General features: G+C 37.8%; 1 protein-coding gene across 1 annotated transcript in view; it reads left to right on the top strand.

Annotated features, from left to right (window-relative positions):
- The window catches only part of MYOM2 (myomesin 2), a 688720-nt gene that overhangs the window by 99064 nt on the left and 565655 nt on the right, over positions 1 to 24001 (top strand). The window contains exons 4-5 of the mRNA XM_044061901.1: positions 1906 to 2038; positions 23264 to 23421. Coding sequence (XP_043917836.1) covers positions 1906 to 2038; positions 23264 to 23421 — 291 coding nt within the window. The remainder of the gene's footprint in view (positions 1 to 1905; positions 2039 to 23263; positions 23422 to 24001) is intronic.

The following is a 24001-nucleotide window of genomic DNA, read 5'->3' as shown; positions in this document are numbered from 1 at the left end:
GGACCGAGGGGGATTATATAGGGTGAGAAGAGAGGACTAGTTAGGGCATGCAGAGGGCTTGTTAAAGATAGAATGGATTGTGAGACGTTGAGTGGATAAGAGCTGGTTAGAAAACTCTATAACAACTGAATGTTAGAAGAGCATGACAGTGGTATTATTTAGGAGGTAGATTGGCAGCAAATCTTGCAATTTTATTGTAGGTGTTTCCAATTTAGGAAAAAGTGAGGATTGTAAGTTAGTTAAGATTTGAGAGCAATAGAATAGGTTAGGTAGAACGTAAGCTTGAGCAAGTGAAATTCTGGAGTCAGGTGTGAAGAATAAATGTTTTTAATAATATATGTTAAATGAGGGTTGAGGAGCATGGCACAGAAATGGGACCTGAATGGCTGGGGTTGGAGGGAGGGTGGGAGCGTGTCATGCATCTGGCCATCTCGTTGGTGTGCCAGTAGAAGGAGCATCCATTTTTTTTTTTTTTTTTTGAGGTGGAGGTGCATGCATCTGACTGTAATAAGCCAATCATTTATGGGTTATTACAGTAAAGTGTTTTTTTTTTTTTTTCTTCACTTGTAGAGCTGAGGGGGAGGAGAGTTGGTTCACAGCACTGGCCCCGGGCAGTAATTGAACCAGCTACACTTCTGCTCACAACTGCAGAGAAATTAAAAAAAAAACACACTGTTAATAAGTGCTCAAGAGGAAACCTTTACATCTGCAGTTGCAGCATGATGCTGACCACTGCAATTCACACCTTCTGTACTAGACTCATTTCCCTAATAACTCCTAGGATAAGTAATAATACCATTGCAAACTTTCTACAGACTTGTTTTTTATGAAATGAGTTTTCACTGAAATGATTCTTCATTAAAATAGGTTTAACCATTTGGATTACAGTGAAATGAGATTTCAGTGTTTTGACGGGGAACCATATACATATATATATATATATGGGTGTAGGGAACACCGTTGAAATTACACTGCACTTACACTCAGGAGATCAACATCATAAGGTCAAATTCACAAATATCGGCAGGTCCTCTGTGCATGCTCCAGGGATTACCCTGGAGCAGACTAAACCAGCAGCAAGGTTTTTTACAGGGGGCAAGCTCCCCTGAACCTTCCATGTGGGGGGCTGCTCCCCAACACCTTCTGCTAATTATATATACTAATTCCAGTATTACACAATCCCTAGAGAAAGGGGATATTTTCCTCCCCAGGTATTGTCAATCTAATACACTTGCAGACCATCTGTCTCAGTTAACCAAATGCTGTCGAACAGACAGGTGTCAGCATAGTTTACATTTGATGGGGCGATCTACATCCCTAAAAAAATGTGTGTGTGCATGTGTGCGAGTGTGTGTGTGAGTGTGTGTGTGTGTGCGTGTGCGTGTGTGTGTGTGTGTGTGTGTGTGTGTGTGTGTGTGTGTGTGTGTGTGTGTGTGTGTGTGTGTATGTGTACTTAGGAAGGAAAAAGGGCCATTGAGATGAAGAGACGGGAAGGACAGAGGAAAAATATTCTGATAGTAAGATACTCTATTATTTGAAGGAGTTCTATAAATATAGATGGTAGCATGTTTTAAAATGAGACCTACAAAGGCATTGGGCTAGTATTTTTAAAGTGTGTGTGTGGTGGTGGAAAGAACAGTGCTGTGAGTTAAAAGCCATAAATGTGTATAACATACCTAAAGCAGTTCTAGAAGGGGGTACATGGAAGTATGATTTTGCCTGTTGAGAATCAAGAGCTAAGGTGGTAGATAGGAAAACAGGTGAAATACAACAGCTCTAGATGCTGTTGTCTGTCATGAAAACCAGTTTACAATGAAGTCTAATTGTTCTTCTTGCCTGACTTGATTCAAGTATCCCTCAAAGAGAAATATTATTTCAATCTAAATTACTGCATTTTCCTTGCAGAACTGAAGGACCTAGTGAAGGTGCAAGCAGAAGTGTCCGTTTCAGCAGTCAGCTTGCGCAAATTGAGGAGGAAATTCAGAGAGCCAGAAGTGCCGCTCGAGAACACCTTGACAGAGTTACTATCCAACGAATGGTGAGAGGGGAAATGTTACAAAGATTAATGTGCACATTATGAGGTGTTTCTCGAATAGTTTGACCTAGTGCTAACCAGACAACATACGTTCTCTTTCTTACTTTTAGACTTCTTTGGCAAAGAGTATCATTATTAAATGTTAATTGTTTTATGTAAAAGTTTCTTGTACACATTTCCCATTTCATTTTAACATTTCTAGCATCACATTGACAAAGTAGAAAATATTTAGTGCCATCCCATGGAATTTAGCTCCAGCATTACATGATAGAGTGTTGGTACACAGACAGAATACTGAACATCAGTCTGACATCCTTTAATATTGTTTATTTTAATTTCCTATCTAGAAGGTGCCATACTTCTGAAATTGTCTGTACCTACTTGTATTTTGTGAGAACTCAGAATACTACTAGTGCACTTGTTAGACATGTATTGGAAACTGGCACTCCCCATGAGTGTAAATTTATGGTAGTTGAAATTGTAGATGAGAGTGGTAGACTAGGTGACTTAAAGAACAGGATGGAGAATATTCTGAAGCTTAGAGCTGATAATGGCTTTGGGTTGAATGGGATGGTATTAATTATGCCTGTTCTGAAGGCAAGGGGGTTTCCAAAGTAATGATTGTGTGGTTTTAGGGTTTGTGCATATATGACATGTTGGATGTAACTATCTGGCATGCAATAGCTAAAAGATTCCAAAGAAGAAAATACTTTGCTCTGGGTACACATTGGGAATAGGTGCATTAAACAGAATTAAACATTTAAACAACTGAAACATATTAAAAACTGTTGGTAAAAATTAGTTCACTTTGTCCTAAAATACTTGTCCTAAAATACTTTAAGCAATTGACAACCAAAAAAACTTGTGTTGCCAGTTTGCCTTCAGTTTTGCTTTACACCTCCAACAATCCATTTCTTGTTTAAACATTAATCCTAACCTATGAGGTGTCAAAAAAGACCTGTGAAGAAATTTTTATGCAAATAACTTCCATTGGACTGACAAGGATGTACACATAGTAGAAAACTAGTATCCATCTTTTTTCATTTTCATCAGGAGCTCTTTTATTAATTAATTTGTAATAATCCCAAAAATTCTCTTTATAATATGCTTTTGTGCTTTTAACTATTTTATAAATTTTAGATAAGTACCCTTTTCTCTGAATAGCATTATTTGTTAAATAAGCAATATATTCAATAAATTTAGGGACCTTTTGTCTAATGGTTGGACTCGCTTCCAATTTATTTATAATATATTGCCTTAGATACTATACTGGTAACCACATACTACTATGTAGATCAAATTTATGCATAACTGGTTTAATTGCTAATAGTTTACCAGTATGTAACAACTGAGCCCAAAAAATAATTCCTTTTTCCGGAGAGCTTTGATTGTGGTCACATCAAATGTATACATACAATCCTTAGTACAGGCAATGGGATATAACAAAAAAGTCCATGATTTAATATCTGGATTCTTGTTTAAATAATCATTGAATAGTTTTAATGTTTCAGCTATAAATTTAGAACTATATTTCTTTTTATCAAAGGCTATTCTCTCACTATCCTGAAGAAATTATTGGATATCAAATATGTATATTCTGTGACACTGACTGGCTTGATTACAACCAAATGTTTTCATAGATTTGTTTTCATCTGGCTGTATAAGTGGTGTTTAGCCATGGCAGATGATAAAGCATAAATCTCTGTATCAGGTAGATTTATACACCCTGCTTCCCAGTCATTTAAGTGATGATTGATAGCTATTCTGGGTCTACTATTAAAACATAAAATGTTAACCATCAACTTGTTAAACTGTTTTATATATTATTTAGAAGAGGGAATAGAAAATACTTGCATAAAATATAATAATTTCGGAAAGTTAATCATTTTAATTATGTATAATCTGTCCACCATTGTAAACAAGAACTTCCATTTTTGTATGAGACATTTTATACGATTTAAAATATTATTATAGTTAAGAGATAATGTCTCACTTGTATCATATATTTAATTTTATTATCAGAAACGATACTGAGAGAATTTCTTATTCAAATCTATTTTCTCAGAGTTCAATAACAACAGTTTTGTCTTTTCATTTAATTTAAGTTAATTGCATCAGCATGAATTGTCGTAAGCAGTTTGTAGTCAACATTCAAATGAGATATTGGTCTATAACAGGAACACTGAGCAGCACTTCTTTCAGATTTCAAAATAGCTGCTACTACTGTATACTTCCAAGAAGGAGGCATATCTATACCATCCTTTACTAGGTTAAACACGTTTAACATCAAAACTAAAGCTTCCTTGGGCAGAAGTTTTAAACATTTCTGTATAATATTATCTATCCCAGGTGATTTATTTAAGCTTTAATTTATTAATTTATGATTGAAGTTCAGACATTATTTGTTTATCAATTAACTTAATATGCAGATCCTATAACTTTAATTATTATATTTGTCTAAAGAAAAGCACGTATATGTTGTGCTTCAAGATTAACACATTGAGAGTTAATATTGAGGTAGAGTATTTTAAATGTCTCTAATCTTCCCTCTAAATCTGAAACTTTCTTCCTAGTAGCTGGTATATGTACTTCCTTTATCTGATGTGATTTTATTACCTTTTTAGTTCTATTGTCTATTCTTTTCTAATTTCTTGGATTCATTGCATAAGCAACAGATCTAATTTTGTGTGTGTGTGTGTGTGTGTGTGTGTGTGTGTGTGTTTGATGGTCTTTGCCCTTCTGCCTGTTGACAAACATCCTCCTCCTATCCAATTGGGCTATTCATTGTAGATCACTAGGGCAAGGGTCATCTGGGACAGGGCATTATTTAGACAGCCTTTAGGGGTTATTTATGGGATTTCTGTTAGCCCTATTTTCCTCTCTGCAGACATGACTTGCAGAACCAAAGGAGTACATGCAATGGGCTAGCCACACCTGTTATGCTTCACTTTTGCAAGAGACATTGCCAGCAAGCAACCCCAAACCCTCCTCTCAAGAACAGTTAGTGGTTTCTCTAGACTCCACCAGAAAAATCACACTTACCTATTTGGTTATCATGTGCTTGTTAACTTCCTAACCCTAACAGAGAAGCAAGTGGGCATTTCCACTCATTTATCTCCCTTGCTGCTTGGCTCTTCCATTGCTGGGGCCACTAATCAAAAGCTAGTCACCTAGGTTGCACTAAGAGCTTCATCTCCTAGCACTACAAAGCCAAACTAGTATAATGTCAATAGTGTTTAAGTGCCTGGTATAGTGTGACACTATCCTAAGGATGAAAGCTATACCACTTGCAGATCTGTGTCTCATTTTCTATTCACAGAGCCAGAACTTCAATTAAGCTTGTCGCCACACATCTTACTAAACTGTTGTATACCTGCAGGAAAATGTAATAGTTGGGTTTAAAGCACTAATCTAGCAATATATATTATCTAACTGAAGATAACACAGATATTGAAATAATGCTCAAGACCTCTTAAAACAGACAATGCTAACGTAAGTTCTGTTTACCTACTGAAACTTCAAGGGAGCTGTCATCATCTCATAGAGCATCAGTCACTGTCCACTGGAACTGTCCACTGGAGTCATCTGAGCACAATCCACACTTGAGACTGCAAAACCACTATAAACCTTTTTTTTTCTGGTGGACAAGCCTCATTGCATCCTCACATCCCTGGCTACTTATAGATGGTAAGTAGCCAGGGGTAACTTATGAATGATAAATCTGGTGTCCATTGTCTTAAGGAAAAGAAAAATCTCCAGAGTAGCCAAATCTTTTTGTTTCCTGCACAACCCACATAATTCCACATTGATTGGAATTGAGAGCGTAGCTTACTAGAGTAGATGTTCTAGTATCCAGAATTCCAATGTATAAACAATGTCTAATTTCTGAGAAAGAAATACAGATGCATGTTCTTAACCATCCAATATTTTAGCATTTAGAATAAAACTAAAGTAAGGATGCACCAGATTCCAAAAACATTTGAACAACAGATGGCATTAGAGACAAATCAATTGACATAACTTGGAGAGCAGAATTAGGGAAAACACTGAGCATTAGCACTTTAAATGGGTCAGAAGACTCTGATACCTGCAGACTGAATTCAGACATTCTTGTAGCACAAAATGCCAGTGGTACGATATAGAGATAAAGGGGTCAACTACAATTGCTCATGTGTCAGTAGCTGATGACACACTCACTCACTGCCACTGGCCAGATCTCCCACTAGCCCAATCTCCCATAAGTACCTCCCATAACTGCTTAGCCCTCCCAATACCCAACCCTATAAAACTCTATAGCCCTACCAGAGTTCTAATTCTAGCCCTAAAACTCCCAAACAGTTCCTAACCTGACTTCTCACTCCTTCACCCTAACATTTCAACCTACATCTCAAAACTTAAATTCCTTGATTGCTTTCAAATTCTCCCCTCCTGCTCACTAAAATGGAGATTCCCTTCCAGCTCCCTAACCCCAAAACTCCTTTTTCATTACCTAACTCTAAAACTTCCCTCCCACTCTCTAAACCTAAATCTCCTTCCTGCTTCTTAACCACAAAATGTCTTCCTGATACCTAACCCTAAAACTCTATTCCCTCTTCCTAATCTTAAAACTCCCCTGCCTTTATCTGCACTCCCACCCCAGCTACTTGCCTGAACTTGTATTTGAACCTACACATGCTACAAGATTCTTGGAAACCTGCCCTCTAGAGAGCAGTCCTTGAGTGCTCGGGATTCAAGTCCTTGTAGTAAACCTGAGAAAAGAGTTAACTAAGCTTTAGTTTCTACACCTACAAGTGACAGTTAGTATCCAATAGGTTACCTTATGCGTTTTATTTAGCAAAGCAATTGAATTTCAACATCATTCTGGGTCCTTTACAGAAAAAAAAAAAATATATATATATATATATATATATATATATATATATATATATATATATATATATATATATATATGTATATATATATATATATATATATATATATATATATATATATATTCATTCTGTCACACATTAATTTTCTTGAAATAATGAACTCTGCATGGTAATTTTATGTGAACATTCAGTGTATTGATTGTTCATTTTGTAGGATGCATGCTTCATTGTAAAAGGTAAGAGTGTGTGTGAATGTTTGCAGTTAGAGTTAGAGAGGGGGGATGTGTGTGTGTGTGTGTGTGTGTGTGTGTGTGTGTGTTTGTGTGTGTGTGTTTGTGTGTGTGTGTTTGTGTGTGTGTGTGTGTGTGTGTGTGTGTGTGTGTGTGTGTGTGTGTGTGTGTGTGTGTGTGTGTGTGTGTGTGTGTGTGTGTGTGTCTGTGTGTGTGTGCGCGCATGTGTGTTTTACAGTTAGGGTAAGAGTTAGGTAAGTGGACAGATAGAAATGTGCATGTATGAATTGGTATGTGTGTATGCGTGTGTCTCTAAGCCTGTCTTATTTAGTGATGAAGTTGCAGAAAGTGTTTTTTTAAGGTAAGGTGTAGGGTTAGGGTTATGAACAGGGTTAGGCTTTGCAAGTATTGCTATTGTGGTACAGGGGGCAAAGCCGCCTTCACCCCTTTACTAAGGTTTTGTGACCCAAATGCTACCCCTAACCCTAACCCTATACCTTATCTTAAAAACACCCCTTCCATAACACTACCACTAATCAGTCAAATTAGAGGCTAGTGCTATTCAGGGCTTTAGTGTGAAAGTCTTTGTGTGTGAATTTTTACAGGTAGATGCTAAGTCCTTCCAGCAGTGGGGGTTTTGGATGGGAACTAGAAGTCAGATGACCAGAAATTATGTCATTCTGCAAGCTATCCCAGCAGTAATGTTTTAGATTTTATTTTGAGAAGTCTTTTAGTGAGAGACAGATCATTCTGTATTCCGTCTTGAGCCTTGAAAACAACAAGAAGGACCATTTACCGCATCATCTGCCTTGCTCTGTTAAGTAAGTAGGGAGTAGTAATCCTCTTAGATACAGTCAGGAATATAGTGAAGCTTAGTTTAGGTATTGTTTTTCTTTATTTGTCTGAGCCTGTCCTGCAATGTTATTTAAATGTTTCTTGATGTTTGAACACTGACGTCACTGTGAATATATATTTAATATTGTCTTATTATTTTACTAGTTATTATTAAAAATATTTAAACCTTTCATTTTGACTGATCTTTGTAGAGATATTTAAGTTTTGAGAGTACTTGTATATTTATTTGGTGATACTGTGTGGTCCACCCTTAATAGCCTTGCCTTTCGTCAAAGTACCATTTGTATTAGTATTAATATTAATATTACACCATAATATTGGACACCCTTTGTCATGATCCTTAAAGTAGCTGGTGAAAGGTTCTGGTGGCAGTGGTACTACCTTATAGTCCAGGCAGAAGGGGGCATAGCTAGTAAACCTGTGCCAGCCTTTCCAAGGTGTGTGTGTGTGTGTGTGTGTGTGTGTGTGTGTGTGTGTGTGTGTGTGTCTGTGTGTGTGTGTGTGTGTGTGTGTGTGTGTGTGTGTGTGTGTGTGTGTGTGTGTCTGTGTCTGTGTCTGTGTCTGTGTCTGTGTCTGTGTCTGTGTCTGTGTCTGTGTCTGTGTCTGTGTTTCTGTGTCTGTGTGTGTCTGTGTGTGTGTGTGTGTGTCTTTCTGTGTGTCTGTCTGTGTGTGTCCGCTACTTGGGCAGGGACATGAAGCACTGGTTAGACAGACAGAGTGTTAGAGGACTTGGCATGGAACCATCTATAGATGTCCCAGTGGGGAGCCTTATTGGGGATCTGAAGAAAGAGAGAAACCAGCCCTGGACTGACTCTGGTCTCTGTGTGCTCTTAAGGCAAATTGCACTTGATGCAGAGAGCTGCATCTGGAAATACTGTTTGTGTACCTGTTATCCTCCCAGTGAACATTCTCCACAGGTGCCGGTGGTGAGAATTGAGGCTCCTTGATTACTGGTCCAGTAGTGGGACATCACACAGATATATATATTTATATATATATATATATATATATATATATATATATATATATATATATATATACATATACATATATAGTAGGAGCTCCTCTAAGATATAAACTCCACTTTACCAAACAGTTTTATAGAACATTAGATAATGGGTGAACTGTAGATCACACCTTGATTGGAGAACACCAGCAGGGTGTTATTCTATAGGTAATGCCCGCTGAAAAATGAGTCCGCTGCTTCACAACAGCATATCAATCTGCCATGGAGCTCGGACTGAAAAAAAATAACAGCCATTATTTTATACTCACTAAGCAGTACTTTTGTGGTTATGTGAATATAAAATAAAAAAAAATTTAAATAAAAAAAAATGTGTGTATGTGTTTATTTGTGTGCGGGAGTGTATGCATGCATGAGAATGAGAGAGAGTTTGATCAAGCTATTATTTTTCAGTCACTAAGCAGCACTTTTGCTGTTTAGCAAGTACAACATTAAAAAATAAAATAAAAAAAGAGTCCATGTATATGTTTGTCTGTGAGGGAGTGTGTATGCATGTATGAGAGTGAGAAAAAAATCGCTTGAGCAATTATCTTGACTCACTAAGTAGCACTTTTGCTGTTCAGCGAGTGTAAAAAAATAAATGAAGCCAAAAAAGTGTCTGTATTATGTGGGTTTATGTTTCTCTGTGTGTGTGAGAGAATGTGTGCAAAAAAGAGACTGTGTGTGTGTGTGTGTGTGTGTGTGTGTGTGTGTGTGTGTGTGTGTGTGTGTGTGTGTGTATGCGTGTCTGTGTGTGTTAGAGAGAGAGAGAGAATGAAGAGTGAAAGTGATCTCTGTCAGCAGCAGCATCAGCTAAGAGGTTTATGTACCTATCAACCATACCACTCAACCCCTTGTCCCAAGAAGTCTAGACAGAGCCACAGATAACAGGGGGACAAATGAATAGATTTTAAAATATTACTCTTATAAACTTAGAAAGTTGCTAGAATAACAGGGTTTCCATCAGCATGTATTTTTTGAAGGATATGAAGTGTGAAACTCAAATATTTGGCATTATTTAATGACTTCAATCCACAGTAATATGTCAGAAAACAACAAAATTTATGAGAAAGGGACCAAACATATGAGCCAAAAATCTGAACATTCTTCAATTTTTTTTAAAGTGTTATATTTTGGATGTAAAATGCTTCCTCCAACACCATTAGCATACACTACAGCAAGTTTGAAACATTAGACAGAGAAACTATTTTACATCAAAAAAATATATAAAAAATACAGTAATAAAAAATAAATAAATAACAGAACAGTTTTAAAGACAGCCCATTTTCTAAACACAATAATTCCCTCCAGGGTGTGTATTATTGTGGAAGTAACACCTTGTCGGGTCTCAGATTACCCCTGGGTTGGCATTATTTCCACAATAACACATTGGGTATTATTGCTTGTGTGAAGCACATTTTGGTTATGCATTTGATACTGAATTGTGACAGGGCTCTTTGTAAATCAGGGTTGTTTATTTTCTTTTTGTTATAAGACCAAGCTCTTATCTTACATTCTTTTCCTGCAAATATAACATTGTCCCGATCCCTTTCAAGAAACACATTACACCGAATGACATTTGACAACCTTTATTAAATTTCCATAAACATAAATGTTACTCATAGATTAGTACTAGACTAACTCCCCTTGCGAGCCATTTTAAGCCTAGCCAATTACCCCTTGTAAGACTCAAACCCTGTACCTTGTGTTTGTAAGGCAAACACCTTAACCATTAGGACACCCTCCCAACCCTCAATATTCATTCATTTCAACCAAACATGATACAAATGAAATAGCATCCATGTAACATTATCATAGGACAGGACAGCGTAAACCTGCTCATTCTGATCAGTAAACAGCATCCATACCTCCACTCACCTACTTATGAAGCAGTGTATCCACTTACTTCCGTTACCATTTATTGGTACTTATCAAGTAGCGTAACCGCTCACTTTCATTACCATTTATGGCATTATACCATCAATCCAATAAGCAGCTTCACCCGCTTGCTTATATACTTATCAAGCAGCGTAACCGCTCATTTTCATTACCATTTATGGCATTATATCATCATCCAATAAGCAGCTTCACCCGTTTGCTTATATACTTATCAAGCAGTGTAACCGGTCACTTTTATTACCATTTATTGCATTATATCATCAACCAAATAAGCAGCTTCCTCCACTTACTTATGTATTTGTCAAGCAGCGCAAGTTCTCACTTTCCTTTTCTAACTTATTGAATTGACCATCCAGCACCAGTTGGGGAAAAGAAGAGGGCAAGCCAGCCCCTCTTCTCTGCCCTGTCCAAACTAAACATAACCACATCCCAACTAATAAAAAGAGGGAGGGAGGGCAGGTAGCAAGTTCACGCCAAAATGTGACTCCTAATCCAGTTATACTTGCCTAACCTCCTTTAAGCCCCTCCCTACCCCTATCTCACTTCCTCCCAAACCTCATCTGTTCCTATTTAACCCTATCCTCAAAAATCCTGCAACTCTAACTAATCCCCCACCTTGAAGGTGTCCCTGGACAAAATGGTCTGATTTAAACCTCATTTGTCCCAGTCCCCTTCAAGAAACACATTACACCGAATGACATTTGATGACCTTTATTAAATTTTCATAAACATAGATGTTACTCAATATTCATTCATTTCAACCAAACATGATACAGATGAAATAACATCCATGTAAAATTATCTTAGGACAGGCAGCGTAAACCTGCTCATCCTGATCAGTAAGCAGCATCCATACCTCTACTCACTTACTTATGAAGCAGCATACCCGCTCACTTCCGTTACCATTTATCGGTACTTATCAAGCAGCATAACCGCTCACTCTCATTACCATTTATTGCATTATACCATCAATCCAATAAGCAACTTCACCCGCTTGCTTATATACTTATCAAGCAGCATAACCGCTCGCTTTCCTTTCCCAGCTTATTGAATTGACCTTCCAGCACCAGAGGGGGAACAGAAGAGGGCAAGCCAACCGCTCTTCTCTGCCCACCAGCCTGATCAGGCTGTTCCTCCTCTCTGTAGCACACTTCCAGCAATCTAAACACCATTAAAGCATCCGGCCAAACATCATTTGGTGTACCCCGTCCCCACTAACCAAGGTGGATATAGTTAACTCCTAAAACCCTATCACATTACAAAAATAACCAGTTACCAAAACCACTGAAAACAAAACACTGACCCTTCACCTATGCTAAGATAACCTAGTATACCCACTGCACATGAGCTAAATAATCCTTACTTCATGACCAATGGCAGCTCCACAAAGACTTCAAGGGTGTTATAAAAACCACGCAGAGTCAACTACATGCCATCATACCAAATTGCAACCCCATTTACCACCCAATCCAGTAATAACCAAATGAGCTCTCCTTAATGCCAGAGCAATAACAATTCTAATGACTCCCCCATCATTACCCTTCAACTGGACAACCAACACAAAGCCCACCATCATCCGAAACCACACAGCAAACAAGAACAAAGCATGATGCCTAATCCCAGCCTAGTTTCACTGCTTAAAATAACCAAAATAGTATCATAAAATCACGTTGTCTAGCAATCCTGCCATCACACTAACTATCCCTTATAAGCAATCAAACAGCTTAACAGCCATCATGGCATTCTAGCAACTCAACAAACAAGCCATATTATTTGGTTATTAAACCCGATTACATACCATCATACCAATGAGATCTCTTTAAAGTAGGTACAATATCCTCTTTTTTTTTTTCTTCTTCTTCTTCCACTTCTGATGCTCCCCACCCAAAACAAGCAAACAAACCATTACGTTGTAACTATTGGGAAGAAAATAAAACAATTCCATATGTGACTGCCTTGCTGGAAGACCATGACCTCTTTTCACACCACTCCATCAACTGACATAACCCTCCTTCCACCTACCTGTAAAAGAAAAACTGTAAATACTTCATCCACACATAATCACAACTTCTTAATGACAGTATGCACCACTACAGGCGTATCTCCTTCATCAACAGCTTAAAATGCATTTACTATCACATACAAAACACCAATGAAACTTAAGATGCATTAACAAAAATACCCGTAAGATTTCCTCCACACCTGACAGATTCACGATACAACTAATACCCATGTGAAATAAACAAATGATTGCATTACAAAGGGGCCTATTCTATAAATAATACACCACTCTTTTCCCAACCAATTAGTTCCCAACAACGGTGATAACCATAATTAAGGCAAAGAAAAAAAAAACAACCATAGCCATGCTATTATATCCTATTGCCAAACCTAAAGTGTAAATCACACCCCCCCCCCCTCACAAGTCTACCTATATTCCTTTGAACACGGGCAACAATCACCCATGTCCCTCTTGACTAAGAGCAACATGGAATGCACTCTGGATTAAGGAATCTTACTTACCTGAAGCTGTCTAGTTCATCAAACCTTAGAGCCGTTAACCTAGTAACTACCCCAACTCCTGAAATTGGTGCTGCTCCTCAAACCAGTAAGAACCCAAAACTACCCCTAAGCAAATATTAAACCATGCTATAACTTGCCCTCAACATACCTTATCCTCCCTTAGCCTTACACTACCCTGCTGCACCAACCTTGAAATGCCTTAATGAGTACAAAACAAACACTTAATAACGTACCATCTACAATACATCAACCATCCTCCCCCAGCAGAATACCTTACCTCCAAATACAAGTGCATAATAACCATAAATAAAATGAATACAGATCAACTGACTATAAGGGCCCTAGCACCAGTAACCTAGTGACTTCCTATGCCTTTAATTACTGTGCATCCACCCCACCCATAGAAACCCGCCCCACCAGGTCACCCCATAACAGATCCACAACCCTGCCTTACCCAGCCCCCAACCTACTCATTTACTTTTCAATACACTACCCAAATCACACCAAGTTTGACTATCTTGTATTCCATGTGACCCCTTTGTACACAACTCCAATAAACTGAACATCCAGCCCCTCAACATCAACTACCTTTAACTATTTCCTGCAGGACAGCGACTGTTTATATTACATTCCCCCAATCAAGCACATTTATGCATCATTCCATCAATGACAACAGCCACTGGTACTTGCATCGTCACACCCCTAGTTCTACCTTACCTTGACCCAAACATACCTCCTTACATAACCCCCTATGCACCACTCAAGCACCAAAATCCCCAATTCTGTTATACACTAGTCCAACCATCAAAATCCACATAAAGCATCCATTACCTTTCAAAGGCATTTAATCAGGATGCTGACCACTGATCACTCAGCACATGCCCATCTCTGACCTTCCTGTGCACCACCCAACTCTTACCTATGGCTGTTGCTCCCTTTTACTGTTGAATGCAAATGCCCAAAACAGGGATAACTGAATAGGTAATAGAGCACATTGTACAACCAATTAACTCTGAGATCAAAAACTCAAATGCCTATCCTTCTCTGACTAGCAGTGTAAATCCCCTACCAAAACTCAACAACTGTGAAATCCACTTACTTCCGTCAGTAACTGTTACCCACTTATGCTCCTCATGTGTAATCTCCTTGCATGCCACTGCTTCCATCATCTGCGAATTCACTGTGTATCACCACCCCTGGTACTCGGCACACCACCATCTACAAAGAAAAGGAGAAGAGTAAACCCTCTAATGTGTAAAGAAAAGGCTCCATCTTATAACACCTATTCCAAGTTACAGCCAACTTATCAAAAGAGCAGGGGGTAGTTCATTTAAATGTTAAATATAAATCAAATAACTTATCTTCGTTTCCAGGGAATACTTTTGCATATAATCACAAGTTCTGACATATCGTAGCAATATAAAAGGTAAGATAAAAAAACAAAATTGCCTTACCTCATATTGTTCCCTTCATAATTAATGTTTCCACAAAACCATCTAACAAACTAACTGGCATGACTAATGTTACAAAAGCTGCCATTTCCATCTAACATCCCTGACATAGCTATAATTTTCCCCGAAAGACGTACTCACTCCTACAAGTTACAGAACATGGTCAAAACTTCCGTCCCTTTTTTTTTTTTTCTTAAATTACACCAACCCTAGCAAAGCAGAAGCAAAAACAGCAAGGCTGCTTTTCCGGAGATGAAGCTGCTACCATGCTTGAATATTCAGCAGTTCACAGGAATATAAAAATTATGTCACATGTCCAGTCCAACTGAGGGTGGTTGCGAGGTATGGCCTGTACAATCCCTGCCCCCCACGACTGTTACTGCTACACTATGCAAGCGCCATGCACAGCCAGCCCGCAAAACAGTATTGTCACAAGGCTAATAAATATTTCAATCGCAATTACACCCCCCTTCCACCCTTACTTTCCTCCAGCAGGAACAAGAAAAAACAGCTTTTAAAAAACAGCTTTTTATTCTCTCCATTAGCCCAGAGCACTTTTTTCTTGTTATTGGTGCTTTTCGAGTGCTTTTTCACGTTTTTTTGTTTCCTCCAGCAGGACCTACTGTTGATGCATTTTTAACACAAATAACTGTACAAATATATTTTTAACTCAAATATCGGAACAAATCAGTGTGATGGTCAGAGGACATAAAATTCTTCAAAATTCCAACTAGGTATTCTGGCATATGTGCACATGTACCGCCCTACTCTCCCTGGCTCAGATGGCACTATGTCATAACATCACATTATGTAAGAGCAATATTTAAAATATTTCCCTATTTTGAGCCTATGTCATCCTATTATTTTTCCCTCTGTCCAGATTTCTTGTGCTAAGAGGTATCACTTATTAGCATGTTAAATATTCCTGGTAGTTTTAAAACTATAACCTTAGATTTAAATGAGTTACAGAAAAGTAAATAACCATACCGCTACTAAACAAATTAATATGTTCATGTCAATAATTCAAAGGGCTCTGACAACACAAACTTAGACTTTATCTGACTATGACCGTCACCTTAGCGCCTTACTATGATTCTTTGGGTGTTAATGCACTACTTTCTGAATGCTTTGCTACTAAGACATCTAGCCTCTTCTTCCAAAAGTGTTGATATTTACGATAGCATGTTTCTTTTAAATGCTTACTATCTGCACACTAAGCAAAGCACTAGTCAACGTTACAATGTATTTCTTTCACGCCACAAATTAAGTAGCAAAGTATTGCACTAAACAAAAAAAACATGCCCCTCAACCAGATTCCGTAAAGGTCCCAACTGTAAGAAATCGATGTTTAACAGCCAACATGGGACACAAGGACACAATCCTCAACCGACACTGCCATCACGCATGCGTAGAAACAATCACATTGCCTTGCTTAGAGCCTGCGAAACCCACAGGGCTTCACTGTGGAAAATACAACTAGGCATGACATGCTGATCAGCGAAACCTGACTAAACCCCCCAACACCAACAGAACAAGAACCACCTCAACTACAAACCACAAGACCGGTGATGGGATCACACCACCAAGCCAATGCTATTACTTTTACCTGTGCCTCACCCTCCAGAGAAGCCCCTGCAGCCTACCTACTGAGTTTCAGACATCAAATACTGCAGAAACTGCAGATAAATACAACTCCAATTACTTCACCAACTTTCTGAACTTATAAGTGTAATATCGAAAATATGTCCCTACTCTGGGGACCTGGTTCCTATATTTTGTCGGCCTTTACACAGATTTCTTGCACAAAGAGGTTGCAAAGGATGAGAGCGGCACCTGATAAGGAGTTCACTGCAAACGCTCTAGTCAGGTCCACTTCCACTGCCCTGAACTCTACCCACAAACTCGGCTGTTTAGAAAGAATAAGCGAAACGAGGGTAAGGATGAATTAACCGAGTGCAACAAAACTACAGCCACTCTGATTTCCTAATTCGTACATGCCACATACAACTCTACCATTCTGGCTAGGCAATAACCTCTTACATGCCTTAACATCACTGTTCATAATTACCCGTGCCAGGAAAGAATACATTGCTTTCCTCTCTTTTGCTCTTAGGTTTTATCCGCTTGATGAGAGCAGGAGAGAAAGACAGTCTACCTTTACACACCAAATCCACATGGACCTGCATACCTCACTACTCCCTCGCCAGCAGCCAGCCACTATGCTGCCTAACAACTCACAGTGAAAGAAGATAACTAAGAAAACCCTGGGAAGGCTGTGATCTCCTCAGGACCCTCCCAAACAATACCACCCAAGATCTCTCACCACACTACCCAACTGTGACCCGACCCCAAGTCAGCAATAACAGTTAACAATATGTTCATCCATAATCCATTCTGACGGCTTTAAAGTCAGAGCAGTGAGACTGACGTATAGGTTCCTGAGCTTCACCAGCACATCAGCAGAATTTTAATTGCCTAGTGAGACCACAGACCCCATAACAAATTTAAAAAAAAAATGGTCCCTGTACTCACCTCCTCATGCCCCCACCAAACCAAGACCTACCTGACCTGACCAAAGACCACACCGGTCATCAGGACATGAACCTGCAATATAGCAAGTTCATACCAAAATGTGACTCCTAATCCAGTTACACTTGCCTAACATCCTTTAAGCCCCTCCCTACCTCTACCTCACTTCCTCCCAAACCTCATCCATTCCTATTTAACCCTATCCTACTACTATCCTCCAAATCCTGCAACTCTAACTAACCCCCCACTTGAAGATGCCCCTGGACAAAATGGTCTGTTCTAAACCTCATTTTTCAAGACAGGATATATAATGATGCCATTGGTGAATATGTGGAGGGGGGAACTAGATGATGAATTAAGATATACTGTAAGAGAGAATCATTGCTATTTGCTTAGGAAAATTTGTTTTATATGAAATTTATAACTTATTGTTGAAATTAATTAAATACTGTAATGTTTGTCAGGATGCTATGTTTCAATTCTAATTTCATTCAGGTCTTCAGATTCAGAAGTCACTGTGGAACATGTCATGCCATATTTATGTAATGTGTGTATTGATGTTACCTAAAAATTGTATTTGTTATAAACCTGTTGTCTACATACCAATCTTATATTTCATGCATTTTTTCAAATGGATTAACCATCTATTCTTTCCTGTTTTCTGTAATCTCCCATTTAACCAATTGGTTTACATCTATGGAGCAGGACCAAAACTGTGGAAAGTAGCTTTGCAGAGGAGATGAAGTGGAGATTGAGGTGCCCAAATGCAGTATTATTCATTCTGGCAGCTTGGAATTATATATGCCTTTCTGCTGGACTCTGAGGACACTGATTTAATTTTCACATATGCACATTATAGTGCATTATAGTTTTGCAGCATATGTACATGATGTTGTTATATTTTTGCCATATGTGTACACGGTGTAATTATATATTTGCTACATATGTACATAATGTCATTACATTTTTGCCATGTATGTACATGGTGGTGTTATATTTTTGCCATATGTGTACATGGTGTCATTATATTTTTACCCTCCCCTCCTGTGCAGATACTTAGTTGTGACACCGTTACACTACTTTCTACTCACAAATTGAATATGGTACAGTGCTGACATATATGTTATGCCCCCCTCAAGAGAGGTGAGCTGTCTGCTGTACATTGGCTACTCAAACCCACCCATCCTGCTCAATAGTTGATCCTGGGATGTCAAAATCACTGCATCTGATGATGAAGTTTTTGGTAATTAAAGAGACAAAAGTGCTTCTTTTGTTCAGAGTTCTGTGTCTTTATGATGATTCTTATTGTTTTTAAGTTCCACACATAACCACCTTGCAGGTCTTTGGACAATGCTTTACTGTTATTAAGGTAGTCTGAAAACCATATTAGATGTATTTTGAAAGAAATAACATTGATAAGGTAGTTAAGTAGTAATTTGTAAATACTGAAGTTAATTACTCTCTTATGACTGCTGAAAGTAACTACTGTTAGGGGTCCATTGATCGTTTTCTTGTATGTCTCATCTGTGAAATTGAGGAAGGTAGGCAAGATATTAATCCAGGGTAAAATTTCTGATGTGTAAATTATAAAACACACATGTCTTGTAGAACCTGGATTATCTTCCTGTAGACAAGATTTTTCAAGTTTGGGAAGGTCATAATAGTGGCAGCTTTTCATATTGTATGGACAGTACCACTATACAGGGTGAGGATGAACATATATATATATATATATATATATATATATATATATATATATATATATTTATATAATAAAATGTACCTGCCTGTAGAAGGTGAATTATCTGCCTGTGGAATAATTTTCCAAGGACCATGCCTATGTATGGAAGAATAGGGTTACAATGATCTGGAATAGATGAGTTCAGTTTCACGGCCTTGGATTAATAGTGGTAGTGTGGTACTGTCTATTCTGTGGGGAAAGTCCCTTTAGATAGAGCATGGTTGAGTATATATTTGAATTGCTGTGATGTGTAGTTAGCAATTGCAGTTTGTTTGGTAGAATATTGAAGTAATTACCCATGAAGTGAAGGTGCACTTATGGTTGAATATCTGAATGACTGACTATATGGTGGGAATGGTTGCCCTGCCTAGGGTTGAGTGCCCTTTTGTGGATGTTGTACAGTTGTGGAACTGTTATAGTTAAGTAACAGGCTAAAAGTGATGATGTTCCTCATATAAAAGCATTTTTTAAGCATAGAGGTTGCTATGTATTTGGTTTACCAACAATTTTCCTGTGGAAGGCGAGTATTTTCGGCATTGCTGTTTTCCTTTTAGGTAGGGATGTGCAGCTTACATTATTATATTCAGAGCGATCAAACATTGAAAATATTTGTCCTTTCGATAGTCGATGTGTTGTTCTTAACAAGGTTGATATTTTGAACATTCAGTCTTTGTAAATTTAATCATAGTTAGCACCTTTTTGAATAAAGGATCCAGAATATATGCATATTTATTGGGTGAGATCACTACACAGGAAATCTCCTTTACTGTGAAGAGAAATGTTTTCTGTGTTTCTTATCTTTCAGCTATGTAGCAAACAGGACTCTTTCTGCTACATGAGGTATGACGACTTTACCCCCCAAACAAAAAGTTATTTTCTGATTTATATAAATGTTTTTGACAAAATCTCCCATTAAACATAGAATTCATTCAGTTACCCATAACTAAACTGACTTAGATGAAAAGGAGCCCTAAAGACAAATCACTGGACATCACGGATACAATATACAGTGTGTTTTGCTTATCAAAACCTTTAGTTAATTACATTTTTGGATGAAACATTAATATGCAAATATTTTCCAATGCCTAAGAAAGGCACTTAAGTTCTGTAATACACAGGCAAAGAAGACGGGCTCTCTCATCATTTATTTCAGACTCGTTTAATTTCCCACTCTTTTCTACTATTATTCACACTAGACATCTTTTAACATTTATCCCATAAGGGGCTAGTATACCTTTTTTAACAAGAATGGAAGCTCAAGCTAACACATACATACATATACTCACATGTACACACACATGCAGAAGAGTTCTCTCACGCACACATGCTCACGTACGCACACACACACACACACTCACACACACTCACACACACTCACACACACTCACACACACTCACACACACTCACACACACACACACATAAAATTTTTGTAATAAGTAAAAATTCAAAACTATGTTGGGGTACCACATACACTTTAAGTCTGGTTTTAGGGGTCACAGAATACGGTGTATATTATGTTATCGAAGTTTTAAAAGTTCAAATGTCATATGGTTGACACCGTATAATCGAACTTTTAAAAGTTTGAATGTTTCAATGGAGATCTCCGTACAGTGCGGAATGGGAAGATTTCTCTTTCCTGCACTGTAGTGCGATCTCAGAGTTGGTATATTTAAAGAGTGGGGTGGAGGTGCAGGAGGGCTTGCCCCCCCATGCTTAAAACAGTCAGGTAGGCTTTTTCTGTTAATCTTTATTTTAGCTTTTCGAACTTTTAAAAGTTCAATCATATAGGTTCGACCATATAAAGGTTCGATAACGTAATATACACCCACAGAATATACTAGGGTCTCAAACTATGAAAATATTACACTGCAAATATGTTATTTCCAGATATAGAAAAAAAAATCTTTGAGCCCATTTATCTTCTTCCAAAGTAGTATTTTTTTTAATATTATGCAAGTAAAATCCCTTACTTCTTCCCCTAGAACCTCCCTGGGCAACAGTTAGGATAGGGCCTTTATCACTACAGTACCCATTTAAAACCAATTAATTTGGGAAATCATGATTGGTGTTGTGGATTTTTCTCTTGTATTTTGTCAAGGTATTAAGTTGTGGCTCTGATTACTATCTGTAAGGTTCTTCCACAGCACGTTGCTGAATGTATATCCTTGCATACATTAGTTGATGGAATAAAAGGTGACCTTTTCAGGATCCTATATACTGGCATTAGTAGAGAGCACTGTGTACATTTTGCTCTCCAGTTTCATGCAAAACAAGACATTCTGTTTGTCTTGTAGCACTAACTGCATGAGCCATTGTGCTATGTACATGTGTCACAAGATAGAAGCTGTGATACTCCCACACTGACGTGGAGACAGGTTCATGTTGCAGAAATAATTCTGAGAGCTGTGCATTATAAACAGCTCCCCTTTGTAACATGTTTGACAAGACACAACAGCATGTGTGTCATCAGGACACTCATGTCAGGTTTCTGTCTCATTTTGGATACTGTATGTTCAAAGCCTGGGATTGTTTATCAGTGATTTATGTTTTTTGCAAATAGACTCTTTCCAGTTCCCTCCTTCAATGTACTGCACCCTTGAGTGTAGTGTAATGTATTTAGAGATCAGTAGTGAAGGGAAGGATTGAGGCCTCTTTTTTAAACTTATGGAGAATCACTGTGTTTCTTGTACTTAGGGGTATCTTTGTCCCACACTTTATTTCTGTGATATGGAGTCACCTGTGGACTCTACAGCTTTGCAATTAATGTCTCCACAGACTGTCAAGATGTCGGGACCTTACCCCAAAGTGCAGCATGTGTTCAGGGAAATATTATTTATTATTTATTTTGTTATTTATTTGCAGTTTGTTGACCTGGAAAGTCCACTGGGCATAGGTGAGCCCGTTTTCAATGGAGGCCCGGGGAGAAAAACTCCAAAAAAAAAGGAATTTGCCAAGTCAACAATAAAAACTCCAGTATAGTATTTGCAATATTTACAATAATAAAAGTAAGAGAAATTTCAAACAATAGTTAATATATATCAGGACAATAAAATTGAACAATTAAATTGGAACAATGCATACTTTTTTTTTGAGATGGGAAGGGCTAAGAGGCATCATTGGCACTGTGCATCAGTGATCCTTTTCTGACTGGTGGTTAAATAATCTACATGCACTAGCATGATTTTTCCTTAACTCATGCTTTAAACAGTTTTCCTTGTATTGTTTACACTTTTAGATTGCTGGTGCTTGAAATTGTCATCTCAATTGCATGGTTTAAATCAATGGTCTAACTAGTTAGTTTTCTGCCAAATAGATAATTTAACAGTTTCACAATTACATAATTACTTCATGATTGTTTACACATTATAATTACCCCTAATTTGCCTTTCCAACAACAATGTAATTGTGTGCAGTTTACTCAGTATAATTACAACAGCACATTGGTGGATGCATCATTAAGACTTCCATGTTTGCTGAGTGTTTTAAAACTTAGTATTTGTGGTCATGGGTTTATACTAGGCTAACTACCCTTGTGGGCTATTTTAAGCCTAGCCAATTACCCCCTGTGAAAATCAAACCTTACACCTTGTGTTTTTATGGTAAACATCTTAACCATTATGCTAACCCCCCCCCCGTACTACTAATAGAAAAAATAAAACTTCAGTTTGTAATGGCGTTTCATGCATGAGAGTACATACAAAAACATTGTTTTTCAAAAACAAAGTTAAAAATGTTGCACATGATCTTTCATCACACACCCACCAGTTTGAGTCACAAGATTCTTTTTATTATTATTTTCATCTCAGAAAATATGATTTTTATGTGTTGACTACTAAAGAAAGTTAGCAAATGAGATTGAATTTTGCTGCTGGACATCTTGAAATCAGCACCAAAGAGTATAAGTTTAAGCATTCTGTCTTTGTCACTGCCTTTTTAATTTAATTTGACATGGAAATATTACTCGTAGTTGGTCATCATGAATTCTTTGACTCATTTTTTAAATTTATATGAAGCATCACTCTGACAGTAAAGTCCACAGATAAACATGCTACTACTTTTACTGTTTTGTCTAGTTTTTCTTTATGAATCAGTCAGTGATTTACATACAAACTTTATATTTCTAGGTGGAAGAGAGAGCTGCCTTGGAGAGACATATTCATGAGGAAAGCATGATCCGATCTCCTGATATTCTGGTCAGACTGAGGTCACACACTGTTTGGGAAAGGACACCTGTAAAATTTTTCTTCACAGTTCAGGGATATCCTGACCCTATTGTCAAATGGTAAGACATTGGAAGTAACTACTGGTTGCATGAAAGCTTTTTTTTAATAAAAATAAAAACATAGAGATGCAAGATATGATACAGAGGCAGAGAAACACATTACACAAATTAAACTCCCCCCCTCCATGTGTGCTACCACTGCTGAAACAGTGTCACAACAATATAGCTGCTTCCATGTGAACATTAGTATGTCTCTATTTCATCACTTGAATTAGTAATGATACAGTTAAATAAAAATAAATACTAACTGATAGTAATCACCACGCTCCCTCTGTATGAAAAGTGCACAAGGCATTATGCGATATATTGCTATGCTAAAAAGTGTGGAAAACTAACGCTGTACCATTTGTTAATATAGTTCATGCATGCTTTGCAGTCTGACTTGTGGGAAAAGAACTGCACAAAACATTGCATGCAGTACATGAGACCCCATCTGCTAGAACTAGGAAACACGGACGAACAGTCTATTTCAAAACTGACTGAATGAAATTGTGCTGTATAACTGTGCCTGCTAGAGCACATCTATGTTTCAGGGTATCACAAAAGTACAGGATTCTGCCATATCAGAGGCCCTTACACC

The sequence above is a fragment of the Protopterus annectens genome, chromosome 2.part0, assembly GCF_019279795.1.
Source record: "Protopterus annectens isolate FY-2018-M chromosome 2.part0, PAN1.0, whole genome shotgun sequence".
Classification (NCBI taxonomy): Eukaryota; Metazoa; Chordata; order Ceratodontiformes; family Protopteridae; genus Protopterus; species Protopterus annectens.
This window is presented reverse-complemented; position numbering and strand designations above follow the sequence as displayed.